Here is a 19385-nt window from a genome sequence, read left to right on the forward strand (position 1 = left end):
CATGAGGAACGTGACAATTAAGATTTTCTGTGGCGGAGGGGATGCCACTACAATAGCACCGGAAAGCTGGACCTGGCCAGGTTCAGCAGCAAGAGCAGCCATGTTTGAAACCAATGAAAGAGAATACAAAAAGAAAAAGAAATGGTGGCCACGCCTGTGATCCCAGCCGCTTGGGAGTCTGAGGCAGGAGGAGCACAAGTTCAAAGTCAACCTCAGCAAAAAGCGAGGCACGAAGCAACTCAGCGAGACCCCGTCTCTAAATAAAATACAAATCAGGGCTGGGATGTGGCTTAGTGGTCGAGTGATCCTAAGTTCAATCTCCAGCACCAAATAAAAGAAATGAAGACAGACTCAGCAGATCAGCAGTGCTTTACTGAACAACAGAGGGGCCCATTTTCAAGGGGGAAATGGCAGCAGGCTTCATCAAGGTCTGGGTTTTATAGGTTTAGCACGGTGAGGTCATGGGAGGAAATTTGGGGGGGCAGGAGGGTGGGTAGGGAACAGCTGTAGATAAGGGAAGCTCCTTGAGGCCATTATACTGGACAGCGGGGAGGGGGTGTGTGTGCTGTGGGAGGGTCCAGGTTCCTTCCGTGCTCTCCACCTGCACCGGGGACATTGTGGGTACCACCGCAGATGTCGGCCCGCCCCCCTGCCGGGACACCCCATGTGAATGTGCAGACGTGGTGCATGTGTGCACACACAGCATTTCAGTTAAATTCTATAACTTTCTTCCTTCTCAGCAACACTAGTCATCAATACCAGGAAAGAGGATGGGTGGGGGGGGAACTGTCAGCCACCCAGTAAAATCGGTGGATTCCCAGAATTGAGCCATCCGAGAGGCAGAGGTGCGGACAGTGTCTACAAGGGCAAGGCTAGCACTCAGGACAGGCTTGAGACGGCCATCGCTGCCTCGCTCTGCTGAAGCTCGCCCAGGAGGACGCCAGCACACAGAGCCACAGCTCAGCGTGCAGCAGGCCGGGAGGAGGGGACAGGACCTGCTAGGAGGTGGCACTGCCAGGCCGATGGCTGAAGCACAGCTTGCACCTCAGAAAGAAAGCCTGACCTTGAAGGGTCCCAAGGCAGCAGAAGAGAACATTCAATAAAACCCAGCACTGCGGCCAGGCACCCGGGGGCTGTGGGTACGGTGGGGATGAAGGTCTCCGCTGCCCATCATCACAAGTGCACAGGAAACCCAGGTGACAGGAAAGTCTGGCCTCAGTCCCTGCCCACTCAACACAAGTCCACACCTCCATAACCTTTTTCTGCTTTGTGTTCATCGTCTCAGAATGAGAAGTGAAAACTTTTCCATTTTTTTAAATAACTTTATTTTATTTATTTATTTATGGTGCTGAGGATTGAACCCAGTGCCTACCTCGTGTTAGGCGAGTGCTCTACCGCTGAGCCACGACCCTCTTTTCTTCCATTTTGAAAATGACTTTTCCTCCACTATGGAAGAGTCGATATATATTGGGTCTACAATCCCAGAGAATCCAGAGGCTAAGGCAGGAAGGTGCAGGTTCCAGCCCAGACTGGGCAACTTAGCAAAGTAAAAAATAAAAAGGGCTGGGGATACAGCTCAGTAGTAAAGTGTCAATATGTGTTTATTGACAAATAAATCTACAGGTACACAAATACATTAATCCACTCAAAATCACAGAAGAAGCTGGGCACAGTGGCACATATCTATGATCCCAGTGACTCTGAGGCAGGAGATCACAAGCTCGGGGCCAGCCTCATCAACTTAGTGAGACCCTGTCTCTGAATAAAACAAATAAAACTAAAAAGGTCTGGGGATGTGGCTCAGTGGTAAAGCACCTCTGAGTTCAATCCCTAATGTAGGAACAGTGGAAAAGCTCCATAAACTCAAGGAGCCAAAACAACCTTTTACCTGTGTAGCAGGCAGTCACAAAAGAGAAGGGGGGAGGGGGAGGGAGAGGGGGGAGGGGGAGGGAGAGGGAGGAGAGCAAGAGATTGAGAACAGGGTGTTGATATTTATGGGCTCAAGGCAGGATGAGGAGGAGCAGGGAGTGGGCTGTTACTTCTTCATTGGCTGAGAGATCGAGCCACTTCAGGGATTGGAGGTGCGCCATTCGAAGTTTGCGCCATTCACAGGGATTGGAGGTGATGGTTCGCACCATTCAGTGCATCATGGACCTCAGCTCCTGGAAGAGAAGCTCCATCTTTACCAGCATTAATACTAAAAAATAAAATAAAATAAAATCACAATAGAAACTAATGTTTCATTGTGTGTCTTTCTTTCAGACTTTCTTTTTTTTTTTTTTTCTTTCTTTCTTTCTTTTCCTACTGGGAATTGAACTCTGAGGCACTTTGCCACTGAGCCACATCCCCAGACCTTTTTATTTTTTGAGACAGGATCTTGCTAAGTTGATTAGGGCCTCATTAAGTTGCTGAGGCTGGCCTTGAACTTTTGATCCTCCTGCCTCAGCTTCCTGAGCTGTTGGGATTACAGGTGTGCCACAGCACTCAGCCCAGGCTTTCTTTTTTACAAATACTTTTTTCTTTTTCCCCTTCCTTCCTTCCTTCCTTCCTTCCTTCCTTCCTTCCTTCTTTCTTTCTACAGTCTTGCTAGGTTGCCCAGCCAGGGTCCAGCTTGCAGTCCTCCTGATTTAGCCTCTGAGTCTCTGGGATCACAGGTGTGCACCACCATCCCTAGCACAAATAGTTTTAATTGCAGCTTTATAATCTGCACTTTCACAGGCCGTGGTCCCAGCTCCTCAGGAGGCTGAGGCAGGAGAATTACTTGAGTCCAGGAGTTTGAGATCCTGCCTCAAATAAATAACCTGTGTGTTCTCCCCACAAGCACTCATGCATGTAGATGCAGCCTTCCCTTCAGTTCACCCTGATGGCTCTTGGCCTATGCAGCATCCCCAATTGTCTAACAACCCTACTGCTGAGCGTCATTCCCTCATCTTCTTTTAGCAAGGCAACCTTAGAGTGCACACACTCCTGGAGGTTTGAAGGCTGTCTTCACAGCAGGGGATGTGTTCCAAGTACTGTATGCCCTGGGTCAAGACCACGCACACCCTCCTGGCCTTGACTGCTTGGCCATGCGCCTCTCCCTCTGTGGAAGTTCAGGGGCCTACCCTCCGGTGCTTGCAGCACGATCCTGTCTCCTGCCAGGAGTGGTGGTGGCCATGACCATCATCCCAGCTACTCATGAGGGAGAGGCAGGAGGACCATTAGTCTGAGGCCAGCCTGGACAATTTGAGACCCTGCCTCTAAGGTTTTTTTAAAGAGGCTTAGAGCTTGTGCAGGAGGGCTCAGTCCCCAGTCCCCCAAAAACCCTAAAACAATAACAACAAAACCAGCCAAGTCTAGTGACAATGTCCAAATAAGGGCCAGAATAAAAGGTGACACAGAGAAGAAGCAGTGAGAGGTGAAGACAGCCCCAGGCACAGAGCACCCCAGATCCCCCAAGGAGCTGGCTCTGCAGACACTGGCTTCGGCCCCCAGAACTGCAGGAAGATGCATCTCTGCTGCTTGTCTGTGCTGGGAGCCCCAGGAACCCACATAACCACCACTGTTTCTGCACCCTTGTTGTGTTAGCGTGGTATGAAGGGGAGAATGCACCCGGTGGGTGTCACGATAGGAACCTTGACAGAGGGCGCCTGGGACCTCTGAGCACCTGAGCAGCACTTGGAGGTCTACTGCCGCCCGTACAGTCTGCGGACTCCCGTGCAAAGGGCAGAGAGAGCGAGCGAGTACTTCAGCTCTGAGGCTCACAGTCTCCACCACAGCCTCTCAGCTCCAGCACAGCAGCACGACAGCCACCACAGATGACAGGTCACAGCTGGAGATGCCTTTGTGCCCATCACACTTTATTTACCAAAACAGAGTGGGCCAGTGTGGCCTGTGGGCATGGCCTCCAGAGAGATCCCTGTATTGAGAATGAGGAAAGCTGGCCTCGCCTGGGAACGCACAAAAGGTCAATCTACACCTCGTTTCTCATCTGGGAATAGAGATCATGGTGCCTGTTGTACCTCCCTGGTGGGATTCTGTGAGGATAAATGAAGTGAGAGCAGCAGAGTGCTCGCCAGACGGTCGAGGGCTGCGCACACGCACACGGGCAGGAGAAGCGCTCCCTCTGCCCATCCGCCCCTCCCCTGGGCCCTTCTCAGCACCAGCCTGTTCCCGGCCTGAGGATGCTGCCGCAGTAAAAGCAACACAGGCCACAGCTCTGCCCTCCTGGAGTGACCAGGCCCCTGGGAGCAGACACACAAGTAGGACGTGGTTGTCCGAGGACACGCGGCCAGTGCCATGGGGGACTCAGAACTGCGGGTGCTGAGAGCTGGGGTGGAGGGCAGGGGCCGTCTGGGCTCCCAGGCGCCCTGCGTGGCTCTGGGCTCGCAGGTCAACCACAGGCTGAGGGCGACCAGCAGGAGCAGGGACAACCAGGGTCTGCCGATTCTCAGAAGCTCTTTGTTTTGGAGGCTGACCTTGCTAGATGAGAGAGTCTGGGAGTTTTTTTTTCTTTTGCCATTTTTATTTTATTTTACATTGAGACAGGGTCTCATTAAGTTTTCCAGGCTGCCCTTGAACTTGAGATCCACCTGCCTCAACCCCCAGAGTTGCCAGGACCCCAAGCTGAGAGTTTTGATCCTGAGCTGCAGGGAGGGTGGAGATGCCAGGAATGGAGGAGGAAGACCCTCCACCCCACCCCAAGTGTGTCCACTGTCCCACCTTCATCTTGGCTCTGCCCTGGACCCTCTTCTCTGGCTCTTCCCTCTGCTCAGGTACACTTCCCTCCACCAGCCCAGAAACTCTGCAGCCTGGCTCCCACAGCCCTTCCTCCCAGCTGTCCTGGGTTTCCTTCCAGAAACCAACACAGCCGGGCTCTACCTGGCATCCCTTGGGATTCACAGCTTTTTTCATTATCCCAAAATAAACCTAGGCACAAAACCCCAGCTTCTCACATTTCAGCTTTTCCTCTCAGACCCCTGAACTCTGGCCCTGCCTGGCTGCAGGGAGCATGACAAAGAATGCATTCAGGGCCTCTGAGTCCTGGCAAAGGCTGGGCTGCTCACTGCATGGTGTGCACAGAATCCCTGGGGAGGAGCCGACCTGCTTTTGAATCTGGACTTGACTTCACGAGGTGTGGGCCCAAGGATCTCTGCCTCTACTCCCCACAGGCGAAGCGATCCCACCTGTGTCCGGGCTGGTGCACAGGGTCTTTGCTCTGGAATTGTCCCTGCCTGGCTCACTCTGACATTTGTGCCCAGGCACGGCGGGTGTTCTTGCTACACCAGGAGTCTTACACTCCTGAATTCAGTGCCCCAGAACTGTCTCGACTTGTAGCCACAGGACACCTGGGGACCCAGTCCCCACATCACCTTTTGGCCTCCAGCCTCTATATCTGCGAAGATGCTCATAGGAAAATCCCCAGAGCTTTCCAACCCGTGCCAGCCCAGTGGTCAGCTCATAGCCCTCCCCTGGCAATGCCCCCCAGGGGCCAAGATCGACAGTTTCCTTGGAGAAGACGTGTAGTATCTTCTCAAAGCTCTGCGCAGAGCAGGCAAAAAGGCAACCAACGGGGCGCTCGAAGCTCATGTCCAGCACTGGGCCTGTTTCCCCACGGTGGCCCCCCAGGAACAGAGGTGGGCCTTTCACAGCTCTTTCTCCAGGCTTTCTGGGGTACCTGGTGCTGTGAACAGTGTGAGCAGAACAGCTCACACCAAAGGTGACTATTTTGGGAGTGTATTTGCAAATAAGAAACTCAGCAAAGTGATGATCCAGTTCCAAGCACTAAGAGATTCTAGTGTGTCCCCAGGCAGAGCCATGGATACCACCCTATTTTCTAATTTACTGGAAATGAAGTAAGCTACAAGTGACCCTATAAATATAGGAATAGCTTTCCAAGTTGGCTTAATGATTGACCTACACCAATTTTTATTATACTCTCAGTTAACCTTTTTTTTTTTTTTTGTACTGGGGCTTGAGCAGGGAGCTTACTGCTGAGCTACATACCAACTCTTTAACTCTTTTTATTTTTATTTTTTTAAATTTTTTTCCCTTAGTTGTTGATAGATCTTTATTTTATTTATTTATATACGGTGCTGAGAATTGAACCCAGTGGCTCACACATGCCAGGCAAGTGGGCTACTGCTGAGCCACAGTCCCAGCCCCACACACCAACTCTTTTTATTTTTGATTTTGAGACAAAGTCTCACAAGTTGCCCAGGCTGGCCTTGCTTGCAACCCTCTTGCTTCAGTCACTGGGGGTGCTAGGATTCCATCTATGTGCCACTGCACCCAGCTCAGTCCTGTCTTTTTTTTTTTTTTTTAAATATATTTTTAGTTGTAGAAAGACACAATGCGGGCTGGGGATGTGGCTCAAGCGGTAGCGCGCTCGCCTGGCATGCGTGTGGCCCGAGTTCGATCCTCAACACCACGTACAAAACAGAGATGCTGCGTCCGCCGATAACTAAAAAATAAATATTAAAATTCTCTCTCTCAAAAAAAAAAAAGACACAACGCTTCATTTTACTTATTTATTTATTTTTATGTGGTGCTGAGGATCGAACCCAGTGCCTAGGCAAGCACTCTACCACTGAGCCACAGCCCCAGTCTCTCTCTCTCTCTCTCTCTGTCTCTCCTGTCTCTCTCAGTACTGGGGAGTGAATTCAGGGGCACTTAGGGCCTTGCTAATTTGTTGAGGCTGGCTTTGAACTCGCGATCCTCCTGCTTCAGCCTCCTGAGCTGCAGGGATTACGGGCATGTGCCATGTACCCATCCCCAATCTCTATTTAATAGCTGGAAATAAACTGATTTATTTCTAAAATCCAGATGGCAAGTAAAAGTTATGGAAGAACTGACATTTCTTTGATTCTGAGATCCTGTGTTTCTTTCTTGATGGGCAAAAATGAATATTTTAGCTCTAGTGCTTCTCCCAGCTGGAGAAAATGGCTAACTTTGACTTCAGAGACTAACTGTGGAACTCATCACGGTATCGAGAGCTCACCACAGGACATAATTCAGTTGCATCTAGTTGCTGGAGTCATGGGCCAATTACTCTGGTTTTGAGTAGATTTACTCTTCAGTTCTGATCATCAGCTTAAAAGTCACTCTCAGAGCTGAGCATGGTGGCCACTCAGGAGGCTAAGGAAGGAGGATCACAAGTTTAAGACAAGCCTGGGCACTTTATCAAGACCCCATCTCAAAATAAAAAACAAAAACAGGATGTAGCTCAGGGGTAGAGCCCTTGCCTAGCATGCACAAGAACCTGGGTTCAATCCTCAGTACCACAAAGAAAAAAAGTCACCCTCAGCCTCCACTCTACAAGATTGAAATATTTCTTGCTGCAAACCCACAATTAAGAAGTCGGAAGACAGGCTGGATGTGGTAGCACACACCTGTAATCCCAGCAGCTCGGGAGGCAGAGGTAGGAGGACCACTAGTTGAAAGCCAGCCTCAGCAATTTAGCCAGGCACTAAGCAACTCAGGGAGACTCTATCTCAAATAAAATACAAAATAGGGCTGGGGATACGGTCAGTGGTTGAGTGCCCCTGAGTTCAATCCCCCGTGGAAGGAAGGAAGGAAGGAAGGAGGGAAGGAGGGAAGGAGGGAAGGAGGGAAGGAGGGAAGGAAGGAACTTGTTCATCTACAACAAAAAAAAAAAAAAAAAGAGGAAGAAGTCAGAAGATGCGCTGCGCTGTGGCTCAGTGGTGGAGTGCTTGCCTAACACGTGTGATGCACTGAGTTCAAACTTCAGCACCACACATAAATAAATAAATAAATAAATAAATAAATAAATAAATAAAGGTAGCCGGGCTCGGTGGCACACACCTGTAATTCCAGTGGCTCAGGAGGCTGAGGCAGGAGGATCATGTGTTCAAAGCCAGCCTCAGCAAAAGCGAGGTGCTAAACAACTCAGTGAGACCCTGTCTCTAAATAAATTACAAAATGGAGCTGGGGGTATGGCTCAGTGGTAAAGTGCTCCTGAGTTCAATTCCTGGAGAAGGAAAGAAAAAAGAAAAGAAAAAGAGAGAGAGAGACAGAGAGAGAGAGAAAGAGAGAGAGAGAGAGAGAGAGAGAGAGAGAGAGAGAGAGAGAGAGAAAGGAAGAAAGAAAGGTGCTCTGTTCATTTACAACTAAAAAAAAAAAGTCACAAGACTTCTCATCTTGGGCCAATTTCTGGGTCTCATCTGGTCCTTTTGGGGATGTGTCAGTAGCGTCTCCAGCACTGGCCAACACTTCTGCTACCTCATTTGGTCATGCACAGGGGGATGAACTTTTAGATAAGTAACAAAGCCTCAGGACATAAGTAAATAGAACCTAAGTTTCACTTTTTTTCCTTAGTTCTAAATCTTGCTGGCTGACATCTGAGGAAGCGCACAGGGGTCCCTGAGGCCGTGATGGAAGCTGGGTGAGAAAGGGTCACAGTACCCTTATAAGTAGGTGGCCCCCAGGGCCCCTGAGGAAGCCAGGCGTGAGTCTTACCAGGCCCTGGCCAAGTGAGGAAGCTGCTGGAGGTTTCTGCTCATCCAACGAAACCCTGCAGTCTGTGGTCAGCTAGGGACATTCAAACCTCCAAGAAAGAGGGCAGGCGTCCCTCCTTCCCACTAGGGAAATCACCATCTCCATCCTTTCCCATGACTGTGGCTGCACCTCCAGGGATGCTCCTGCCACCAGGAAGACGGGGAGCAGCACAGCTACAGTGCAGCCACACCCAGCTTCCACTGAGGTGGCGGTAAGAGGTGAGGCAATCCCAAGTCTCGACTCCCGTGGAGCCACCTGACACGGTGTGGGCATTCTCTTCTACACAAGACACTTCACAGAAGCTATGTGGCCCACCCTTCACAAGCAACCCTTGAAATTCCTTCCTTTCATGGGTGCAGGATTAGGGAAGCTGAGCCTGAGCCCCAGGCTGTGCCATCTCTCTCTCCCTTCTCTCATCTCCACTTTCCTTCTACAAAGTACCAGTGCTCCTGCATCTCATGTCTCATAAGCTTGGGGAACAGGGAAAGATGTGAAAGTCACCCCACAATTGATTATAAAAACTCTAGTCACACTTACATGTATCAGGCTGTGGAGGTGGCTCAGTGGTAAAGCACTTGCCTAGCCTGCATGAAGCCCTGGGTTCAATCCCCAGAACTACATAAAAAATAAATAAAACAGGGCTGGGGCTCAGTGGTAGCGCACTTGCCAGGCATGTGTGAGGTATTGGGTTCGATTCTCAGAACAGTGTGTAAATAAACAAAATAAATATCTATCAACAACTAAAAATAAATAAATAAATAAACCAAACAAAAAGATTTTAAAAATATGACTCACATGTAACAAAATCCTTTCTGCTTTGAGATTAAAAATACAGAAGGGATGATCCGACAGTGGGGCCCCAGGTGAAAACCTACCCTCCATAAGTTCCCTTCAAACAAGGTAAGATTGCCCTGTTGCTGAGGTTTTTAAACCCAGCTGCCCAGAATCACCAGGAACTCCAGAGGCCCAGGATTCACCCCAGCCCTGGTCAGATCTCCAGTCCCGGGAAGGAACCTGGGTTTTGTGCTCCCTGATGATTTCCCACTTGCATTTCCTGGCCGACTACCACTGAGAGGTTTCTGGATCAACCCCAACAAAGCAGGTCCCTGGCTTGCACACCACCTGACTTGTGGGTAGGGGACCTGAAACAGAGTGGGTGGGTGCTGTTATCTCTGGCCAACCCTGTGTCTTCATGTGTCTACTGTCCCAGGGACAGTGGAGAGATGGAAGCAGACACACTTTCCCTCCTAGAAAGGGTCATGGATTAAGTGTTTCATGCCCGAAGCCCGGGTCACCTTCACCCTGACCAACCCCAGCAGTCTCCTGAGGTCACCTTGCTTCAGGCCCTCCAAAGAGTTCACGGCGGTATGACTCCCTTCTCAGGGTGGGAAACCTGGCACCCAAACTGCTGAGCCCCGCCCCCCATCACTGCAGTGTGTCCACCGCCGGAGGCCGGCCTAGAGGAGCCCAGCCTACAGTGAGCCCAGAGTGGGCTGAGCCGGGGCGGGGACCCGTTGAGCACGGGGCTGGGGAGAGTGGGGTGTCTTCCAGAATGTCTCCATCAGGAAGGAGTCTCTTGGTCAGCGCCCCACCCTCAGTCCTGCGCTGGCCCCAGTTCCCCGAGCCCCTCCCTCTCCAACACCGCCCGCTGGGCTCAAGTTCCCCTTCTGGTCCCCAACTCCTGCCTCCCTCCCACCCCAGCGCGCTGGTCCTCCTCCACGCCGCGCAGCCTCCCTGCGCACCGGCGGCTCCACCTGCGGCCGCCGGGGTGGGCGGGGCCGCCGGGATGACGCGGCACGCGGGCGGCGCGGACCCGCCCCGCGCTCGGCGGTGCCCGGCGGCTGCGATGGAAACCCGGCGCTCGCGCGGGCGGCGATGATGGGCGGCCATGGCCCGGGCTGGCGGCGGCGGCGGCGGCGCGGCAGCCCCGGAGCGCGCGGCGGCGGCGGCGCGGCGGGCGCCCTGGGAGCTGTCCCTGGAGGAGGTGCTGAAGGTGTACGAGCAGCCCATCAACGAGGAGCAGGCTTGGGCCGTGTGCTTCCAGGCCTGCCGCGGGCTGCGGGGCGCGCCCGGCGGCCGGCGCCGCATCCGCGACACGGCGGACCTCCTGCTGCACCGGGACGGCTCGGTCGGCGCGCGGCAGGAGCCGGGTGAGCGCGGCGGGCGGCGGGGGTGTGGCCCACTGGGTGGGTCCCTGGTGGAAGGGACCGCGACCTCCTTTGCGCCCACAGCGCCGTCCTTCTGCTGGAGCCGAGCCCTCCTTCCTCACTGGCTGCTGGACCTGGAGGCCCCCTGCCTCTGGATCCGGAACCTCCGCTGGGCCCTGGACCGCCCTCCTGGCCTTTTCAGACCTGGGGACCCCTCCTCATCCCCTTCTCGTCCTCCCGTCTCTCCTGGCATCAAGGCCAGCTGCTCTGCGGCGGGGCACGCTTTCCTCGGCTGAGGAGGGGCTTTGGCCAGGTCGCTGGTCCCTTGGGTGAAGTCGGGAAGCAGGCATTATGCCATTCTTGTTCCCTGCTCTCCCCACCTGGGCCACTCCTCCTGGCTTTTGGTTCTGCAGCCCTCAGTATATGGCTCATGCAGGGCTTTGTGGGTACGAAGAGTCCTTGCCGCTCTCTAGTGACACGGTAGGACCTTTAGCCGGAAAGGACACCGAATGTCCCCAGGCTAGCTCTTTCATGGAGGGTGGGGGAGGGGCTTGCCTCCTGGGAATCTGTGCGGAATTCATACCAGTTTCCTGGGTTTAATTGAGAGGGAGCAAGGAGAGTGTAAAACTGCTTTTTTTTTTTTTTTTTTTTAATCCAAAAGACCCAACAACTTAGCCCCTGAAATATGTTTGAGGTCTGTTGAAAGTGGTGCGTTTACCTGATTATGTACTTTCCCCTTTAAGTTGTTTTCCTCCCTGGAGAATGGAAGGTTTGTATATGGCGCATAGGATGATATTACCCCAAAGCTGATACCCTTTTGTGAGCACAAAGGCAGGCTGTGTGCACTGGTCGAAGCCTGGCCTCCCTCCGGTCCTCAGCTATGGCCTTGCCCTGGCTCTGGAGCAGGCTTCTGTGGAAGACCGCGCAGGAGCAGGGCAAAGCCCAGCAGAGGCAGCAGACAGTGGCTGCCTTTTACAGTGGGGAGGGGCCTGCTGTGTACCCCCAGGAGCCTGCAGCTTTCTCCCTCAGCTTCCTCTTCCTTCCAACCCCTGCCTGTGACACTTGCAAGTTGAATTTCGCACAAAAAGCATTGATACATTGATTTGATGGGTGGAAACAGTAAGCACAGACATCATGGTATTATTCCCACTTTACTCTCAGGTAAGCTGAGGCCCAGGCCTCAGAAAGTCCAAAATCACTCAGAAAGTGGAGAATTGGGACTCTGCACTCTGACTGGGCGGAGGGGCAGGTGCACAGTGACGTGCTCTCACCTGGAGTCTGCACACTCACAGAGCTTTTCTCCTGAGGCTCTGTCCTCCTGGTAAGACGCTCCCCGGGCCTACCCCAGCCCTGGAGATAAGTGATACCCTAGGGTCTGGCTCCCAGCTCTGCAGAGCAGGACAGGACTGCAGGGAGTCTATAGTCTGGCCTCTGATTTTTAAGGATGGGAAAACCCAAGCAGAGTGGGAGTGGTGAGTTGCTGCCCACAACCATAGCAGCTATCCCTGGGGTTTCCTGCTGTCTCCCTGAACTGTGGGCAAGCCAAGCTGGGCTTCCTATTGGTTCTGTCCCAAATATCAGAGGGCCATGCTTGGGATGTGGGTCATCTGTTTCTCTCTATCCCCCAGGATTCTCTCTGCTGCTTATTCCCAGTCATTGCAAATGTAGCAGTCATCACAGATCTAGTGGCACTTCCTGGCTGAGGAGTCAAAGCTCAGTACCGGCCTGTGCGTTGAAGAGCCTTATCTCTGTTTGAACAGGGTCTCTGGTCTGGTTGCTGTTCATAAACATTCCTCACAATGGTGATGGCTTATGACTTCTGTCTGCCTTTATTTCATTTTTGGTACTGGGGATTGAAACCACGGACACTTAGCCACTGATCCACATCCCCAGCCCTTTTTTGTATTCTATTTTGAGGCAGAATCTCACTGAGTTGTATAGGGCCTTGCTAAGTTGCTGAAGCTGGCTTTAAACTCGCAATTCTCCTGCCTCAGCCTCCTGAGCCACTGGGATCACAGGCATGTGCCACTGCGCCTGGCTGCCTCTCTCTCTCTCTCTTTTTTTTTTTTTTTAAGTGGAAGAATGGGAAATGTGTCAGCCTGTGGAGTTATTTTTAAGAGGCCATTATTAAAACCTCAAGATAGGGAAAGGATTATTTTTTAAAATGGACTCAGGAAACTCCATCAGGTGAAGCTCTGTGGAGCGGAGAGTGAGCTGCTCCGCAAAGCAAGACCCGTTCCGTATACAGCACAGCCAGTGGTCAGGCGGCCTGCAGGGCTCTCAGTGGATCCACCCTCCTGCAGTCCCAGGGTGGCTTGCCCCACGAGAATGTGCTCTGCAAAGTGGGACTTGGGCATTGGCCCCCGGAGCATCCAGCTTCGGGCCCAGCTTTCTTCCAGGAAGATGCCCAGGGGACAGTGGAGGCTGGTGCTAGGTGCCCATGGGGTGAGGGGAGCAATGGCTGCCTCCTCTCCCTTTGCTTCCTGCCTTGCACTCACGCTCACTTACACAGCTATATTTCTATTCATTTTTATTGGCCCACTTTTCTTTTTGGTGATGGCGTCTCTTGCATGGTAAGTTCAAACTCTACCCTGGAGCTCCATCCCCAGCTCTTGCCTTTTGATGCTCCACCTTTTCAGTCAGGCCCCACCCTTTATACTTGGGGTGGACTGTGGGTCTGAGCCTGGCTGTCCCCAGGGTCCTCTGGAGCAGTGTTAGGCTCCATTGCTAGTTCCTCGTTCTTGAGTGGATACAAGGCCTTCCCTTTTTATGTTGTAGCCCCAGGTTCCTAACACAAAGGCCATTAAAAGGCATTTGTCCAGGCCAGGTGTGGTGGCGCACGCCTGTAATGCCAGCGGCTCAGGAGGCTGAGGCAGGAGGATCATGGGTTCAAAGCCAGCCTCAGCAAAAACGAGGTGCTAAGCAACTCAGTGAGACCCTGTCTCTAAATAAAATACAAAATAGGGCTGAGATGTGGCTCTGTGGCCAAGTGTCCCTGAGTTCAATTCCCAGTACCCCGCAAAATAAAAAATAGATTTATAAAAAGACACCTCCCAGAACTGGACCACAGTGTCCACAGGGCTGACTTGTCTTTCACTCTCGCCCCCAGCAGTGCTCAAGAGCAGGCTCTGGCCTCAGGGGGTCCGCTGCGCCTGGGCCCACAAGTCACAGCCAGGGGTGCTGCTGCTGCATGTGTGAGCTGGCCTCTGTGCCAGCCACAGACACTTAGCTGTGTGTCTCCTGGCCCAGCGTGCTCCTGCCAGGTGCTGAAATGGGACCCTTTGCTATTGAGGAGTGGGGTTGGACCTTTGGGATCAGGAAGTGCACAGCTGGCTCTCTCTGCTGCTGGAGGTCCCTGAGTTCCACCGGTGGCCAGCACAGTCCCTCTGCCCAGATGTGTGCAGATGAGCTTTGAGTGGTCTTGCCTTGGCTGGTGTCCGTAGTTAGGCTGGGGAGAAGCTGGAGCTGGAGCTGGTCAGAAAGGTCAGATTCTGCTTCCAGAGAGAATTCCCCTTCCCAAGTCTCCTGGCTGCCAGAATATTCCTGGTGGTTCTTACAGCTGGGTCCTTGCCAGTCCTGGCCATGGCTGGAGGTGCCTGTCACAGCTATGTCCCCTGCCTGGCTATGGCAGGCACTCTGGGAGCTGTGCTCTTTGCCCTTGAGGGCCACTCAGTGCAGTCATGGTGAAGGGTGACAGAGGCCACCCGGGACGGTGGGAGCTCTCCTTCCTCACCGTGATGGGAGCCAACCTTGGGAGGTGCTTGTAGGACAGGTGCTGAGGTGTGGGGTCACTCCTCCTGGGAGAGCTGTGTCATTAAGAGCCTCCTCCACAGATGAGAAACCCCAAGTCACAGGGAAAACAGCCACCTGAATTGACAGTTGTGGGTGTGACCATGGCCTGTGCCTTAGAGGTGTGTGACTGGCCATCGGTCGCCTTGGGGGTGCCAGTGAAGGCCTGGGCTGCTGCGCTGCACATTTCTTGACGGTCAGTGCCTGTCCCTGAGCTCTGCTTTTGGGAAGAGGGCTGCCGGACAGTCGCTGTGAGGTGTGTGGGGGTGTGAGCAAGGTGTGTTGGCAGACAGATTTCTGGAATCCATCTTCTGAGCCAGCCTCACCTTGCAGGACAACCACCTTCTGTGTGTGTGACCTCTCTGACGCTGCCCATGCCAGGCTGGCCCTCCCATAAATCCTGGACACGTGCGGCCCAGGTGCCTGTCCTAGCTGCTACCACCCAACCTGGGCTGTGACTTTGGAAAGGGCTCCACGTGTCCAGGAGCCTGGGGGCCCCGCGTCACGCGTGAGGTTCAGCTTGCTGTCGCCTTCCAGCTGCACCCTCCACACACCCACCAGCTGCCTGCCTGGCATCCACGGGGGTTCTGTGCCCCACATGGGACAGAGCTGACTCTAGTGCAGCACCAGGAATCTTGGGGCACTGGTGCACCTGGAGTCCCCTCAGCCTTTTGGGCTGCATGATCTGGCCCTGGCATGGGGCCTGATTAAACCCTGTGGACAGACTGCCAGGGTTTAACTCTGACCCTTCAGAGCGAGGCAGAGGCCCGGTTAAGAGGGAGGAGAGGGGCCAGGAAGTGGTGTCTGCTCGCTGGGCAGACCAGCACGGGGGGCCTGGGCAGCGGGAGGAAGCTCCCAGCCACTGTTTCGGCTTCTGTCCACTCCCAGGGAATCCCACTTTCCCCCTGTGCATCTGCCTTGGTCCTCTCCAGGGACTGAGGGGTGAGCAGAAAGGAGAGTGTGGGCACCTGTGGCTTCAGGACAGATCTGCACCACCTTCTGGCTTGAGGTGACACAAACCCATTCTCTTCTGTTTTGAGAGGGTATAGATCCAGAATAGCCTTTTCCTTAGGTCAGCTCTTGGCCGTCCTGCCTACGTCTGCCGCCTGTGTCCCCCCGGCCATGCCACGCAGAAGTCAGGGGGCCTGCAGGTGTGTACACTCCCAGTTCCACCCTCACATCTGGGTGTCATGTCGCTCTCCATTTTTTCTTCTTTTATTTTTTTTTTCCTATTTTTAAAAATTATTTCTGGGACAGGGTATTGCTGAATGGCCCAGGTGTGCCTGGGACTTGTGGTCTTCTTGCCTCAGCCTCCTGAGTGGCTGGGACTACAGGTGTGTGCTATGGCGCCTAGCTCATTCTTGATGCATTTCCAGGAAATTGTTGGATACCCATCAATCTACTTCCCCTAAATACTTCAGCATGTGTGCTGTTAACCAGAGCTTAGCGTTTGTTTGTAATTCCTTCTTTTGATGTGAAATTTACATATGATGGAACATGAACCCTGGCACACATCACCTTCCTTGATAGGTCTCTGCACCCCACCCTCTGCTGTCAGGGCCCCACTACACCTGTTGAACAGTCAGAACCACCCCAGTGGTCAGAACCACCCTGTGCTGGTCCCTCCCACGGATTCCACTTCAGTAGATCTTTGCGGGGCCCAGGAATGTTCCAAGTGGTTCTAGAATCCACACTCCACCCAAGGTTCTCGAATCCCCTGACTTGGGTCTCCTCTCAGATCCTTGCCCAGTGGACTGAGGGGAGCCCCTGGGGAGTGTGTGGAGAATCGTGCCGATCTCAGCCCAAGGATGGGCAGAAGTGACCCAGGAGGAGGGACACACCTGTATCCCTTTGACCCAAAGAGCTCTGTGTTTGCTGAACAAACAGAGCTGTGGGCGTCCTCCGGCTCCTGAAGGCTGACGCTCCACCTCGGGCCCTACTAGGTTTTGCAGTTAGAGTCTTGACTGTGGAACGAGCTTTTGTGGAAAGCTCTGAGATCACCGACACTGGGTGTGTTTCACTCACCCTGACAGTGATCATGGGGGTGGTGTCTCCCCGTAACAGGGGACCGAGGTGGTGGAGACCCTGGGCTGCTGGGAGCACACAGGGTGTTTGGTTCCAAAGTCTGCTGGCTCTGGGCTCCACCCCACCTCTCAGACAGGGCAGCACTGCACGTTGAATGGCACCCTTTGGCACAAATTGATTTCTTGACTCTGTAGTGCGTCCACAAGACCCAAATTCAGAACTTGCAGAGAGAGTAGCGTCCCAGAGCCCTGTGTTATGGTCCCCACCTACTGGCCTCTTAGCCACAGTGTGAAGTTTCACGCACACCAGCACACAGGTTCTGCTCTGAAACCTAGAGCTGCCCTCTGCCCTCCCACTCCACTCCAGGATGCCCTGTTCCTGTGTGTGTGTGTGTGTGTGTGTGTGTGTGTTTCCAGTGTCTTGTGGTAAGAAGGTGCTACAGTGAGTGGCAGGTGGCGTCATGCCGGGTGGCAAGGCTTCGGGAAGCAGACCTGCTACATTGGAAGGCCGGGGCCGAAGACACAGGCTCCCACCACCACTCCCCTCTGGGGGTCTCACCATAGACACGTGATCTCCTGGGTCCCTGCTGCCTCTGTCTGCTTCTGTCTACTCCAGTGAGGGCAGCTCCGGGCAGTTACACCTGGACTGTTGGGTGGGTGGGTCAGGAGTGTGCTTAGGCTTGGCGGGGACCCAGCTCTGCCGTTTATTAGCTGGGTGGACTCAGGCAAATCTCTGAGTCTGCCTGAGCCCCAGTTTCCTCACCACAGAGGGGGATTCCTGGCACCACCCCCATGAAGTGGCTGACAGAGGCTGGAACTTGCTGGAGTTTTGTGACAGCCTCATGGAGGCCCGAGCTTGGCCTCCCCGAGAGATCTCCTTCATGCCCCATCTCAGCAGGCCCAGCTTGCTCATCAAACCCTGGAGAGTTCCTAAAACAATTAAGATTCACAGACACTTTGATTCTGGCATGATTTTTTTGTTGTTTTTGCTAATATACGCTGAACACAAGCATTGAGAGCATTTGCACAGAGAGCTGGCTGCAGAGCTAGACTGCGTGTGCCGTCAGTGTGCAGAGCTTGGAAGGGCTGGCCACCCTTCCCGGTCAGCCCCTCCTGCCCTTCCCGACCAGCAGCATGACCCAGCACTGGCCTCCAGGAAGCACCTCGGTCCTGGGTCGGGTGCTTCTACCTCCCACGGCTTGGAGCCAGCTGTGGCTGCCGGCTTCCCTGACTGCCCAGCAGGCAGGACGCTGGCCCAGGACAGGAGCCTGTGGCCTGCTGCACACTGCTGGCCTCTCCTGGCCTCACCGATGCTGGCCTGGACTGTTCCCATCACTGCAGTGGGTGGCAGTCTCCTTTATCTTGGGCAATCTTCCTGGTTCTTGATGGCGTTTTGAAAGTGTTTGTGGCATTAGCAGGTTCGTGCAGAGACCGTCCTGAGGTCTGTCTTCCCACGTCCCACCTCTTTCTAGTAGGAGTGAAGGCAATGAGCTCCCATGCCCACTCAAGTCCCCTTGCACGTTGCATGTGTGGATGGGTTTCTGCATCCTGGGAACCTGGGGGGCGGGGGGCTTGGGCAGCAACTGGTGGTAGAGATTCTGGGGTCCCCCTGCCTTGCTCTGGCACTACCCCCCCCCACTAGCTGTGATACCTTGGAGCACAGGAGGTCATCTCTGAGCCTCTGTCTCTTCATCTGTGAATGGGTGCCTGAGCTACCCACTTCCTGGGTTGGATTCGGCAGACATGGATGAGCACCTGCAGAATGCCAACTCACTACCTGGCGCCACTCAGTCTCACATTGAGCTTGTAGTGGGCCTCAGATCCAGGAGTCGCAGTCCGAGGTGGACATTCCCACTAGGCAAAGCCTGTCGGCTCCTTTGAGCCCAAGTCTCTTCTGACAGTGTAACTTGGAGGCCGGCCACCTCAGTTCCAGCGTCCCAGCTTCTCACTTCAGACCACGGCTTCTTGCCTGCAGACACCACCTACCTGAGCTGCTCCCTCCTTTCCCCTCTGTCTCCAAGCAGGCCTGGACCCACTCACTAGCACTGCTGACCACTCTTCTGAGCAGTCACTGGGGAGCACCGGGGTCTGCCTTCTCTAGTGCAGAAAGGGACAGTCACTCTTGGCACCCAGGTGTCCTGCCCAGAGCTGGCTCCTGAAGGGCCTTGCAAGTGACCTGGTGGCTCAGCTGGCAATGAACTTTCTGGGGTTCCTTTGGAGAATGGGGGGATTACTGTATTTTCCTACAGGGAAATGGGGCTGGGGGCTCAGGGTGGCCATCGCAGCTGCAGGGGTGCTGGGGAGCCGCCTGTCTGTGGGCTCCTGGGGTCATGGTGAGCTGTGGGAGGGGCAGCAGCCTGTCCTTGGGTCCTGGGGTTGCTGAGGGAACCTGACTCGCTGTCTTTTCTTGCAGAGCCCACAACCACGATGGTGTCCCCAGCCAGCTCAGAAGCTCAGGTACTTAAAACAGTTTTAAAGACGACTTGATACTGTGAAAGTGAACCTGCGTTGCGAAATGGAAACTATGACCATATTACGTCCTGTAGTTGCTCGTCGAGGCAGGACAGTGCAGCACCCAGAGGGCCTCGCGGGGCCTGGGAGGAAGCTGTGCACAGAGGACAGGCGGCGAGGGCCCAGCAGGGTGTCAAGGGCTCTGGGGCAGGAGCAAGGGAGGAGTTGCTACTGACCCAGAGGGAAGTGGGTGATGACCTCTGCCTGGTTGGCCTCACAGGCACAATGCTGGGGGCTGGGTGTGGGTCTCAGGAGCAAACAGGAAAACCAGCCCAGGACACAAGCCAAGGAATTCCCACCCAGCCCACATCTCAAACCCCCTTCCTCCTCCACCCACCTGCCCCGAGATCGCGTCCTGGATTTGGTTATTCTCTGTGTCTTTAGACCACTGCTCTAATATAACACCTGTTTTACAGTA

At 53.9% G+C, this 19385-nt stretch overlaps 1 protein-coding gene across 1 annotated transcript in view; it reads left to right on the forward strand.

The window, feature by feature from the left end:
- The first annotated feature begins 10384 nt into the window (after positions 1–10384).
- The window catches only part of Spire2 (spire type actin nucleation factor 2), a 28389-nt gene continuing 19388 nt past the window's right edge, over positions 10385–19385 (forward strand). The window contains exons 1-2 of the mRNA XM_027933109.3: positions 10385–10646; positions 18870–18913. Of these exons, the coding sequence (XP_027788910.3) occupies positions 10385–10646; positions 18870–18913 (306 nt within the window). The remainder of the gene's footprint in view (positions 10647–18869; positions 18914–19385) is intronic.

The sequence above is a fragment of the Marmota flaviventris genome, chromosome 18 (assembly GCF_047511675.1).
Source record: "Marmota flaviventris isolate mMarFla1 chromosome 18, mMarFla1.hap1, whole genome shotgun sequence".
Lineage (NCBI taxonomy): Eukaryota > Metazoa > Chordata > Mammalia > Rodentia > Sciuridae > Marmota > Marmota flaviventris.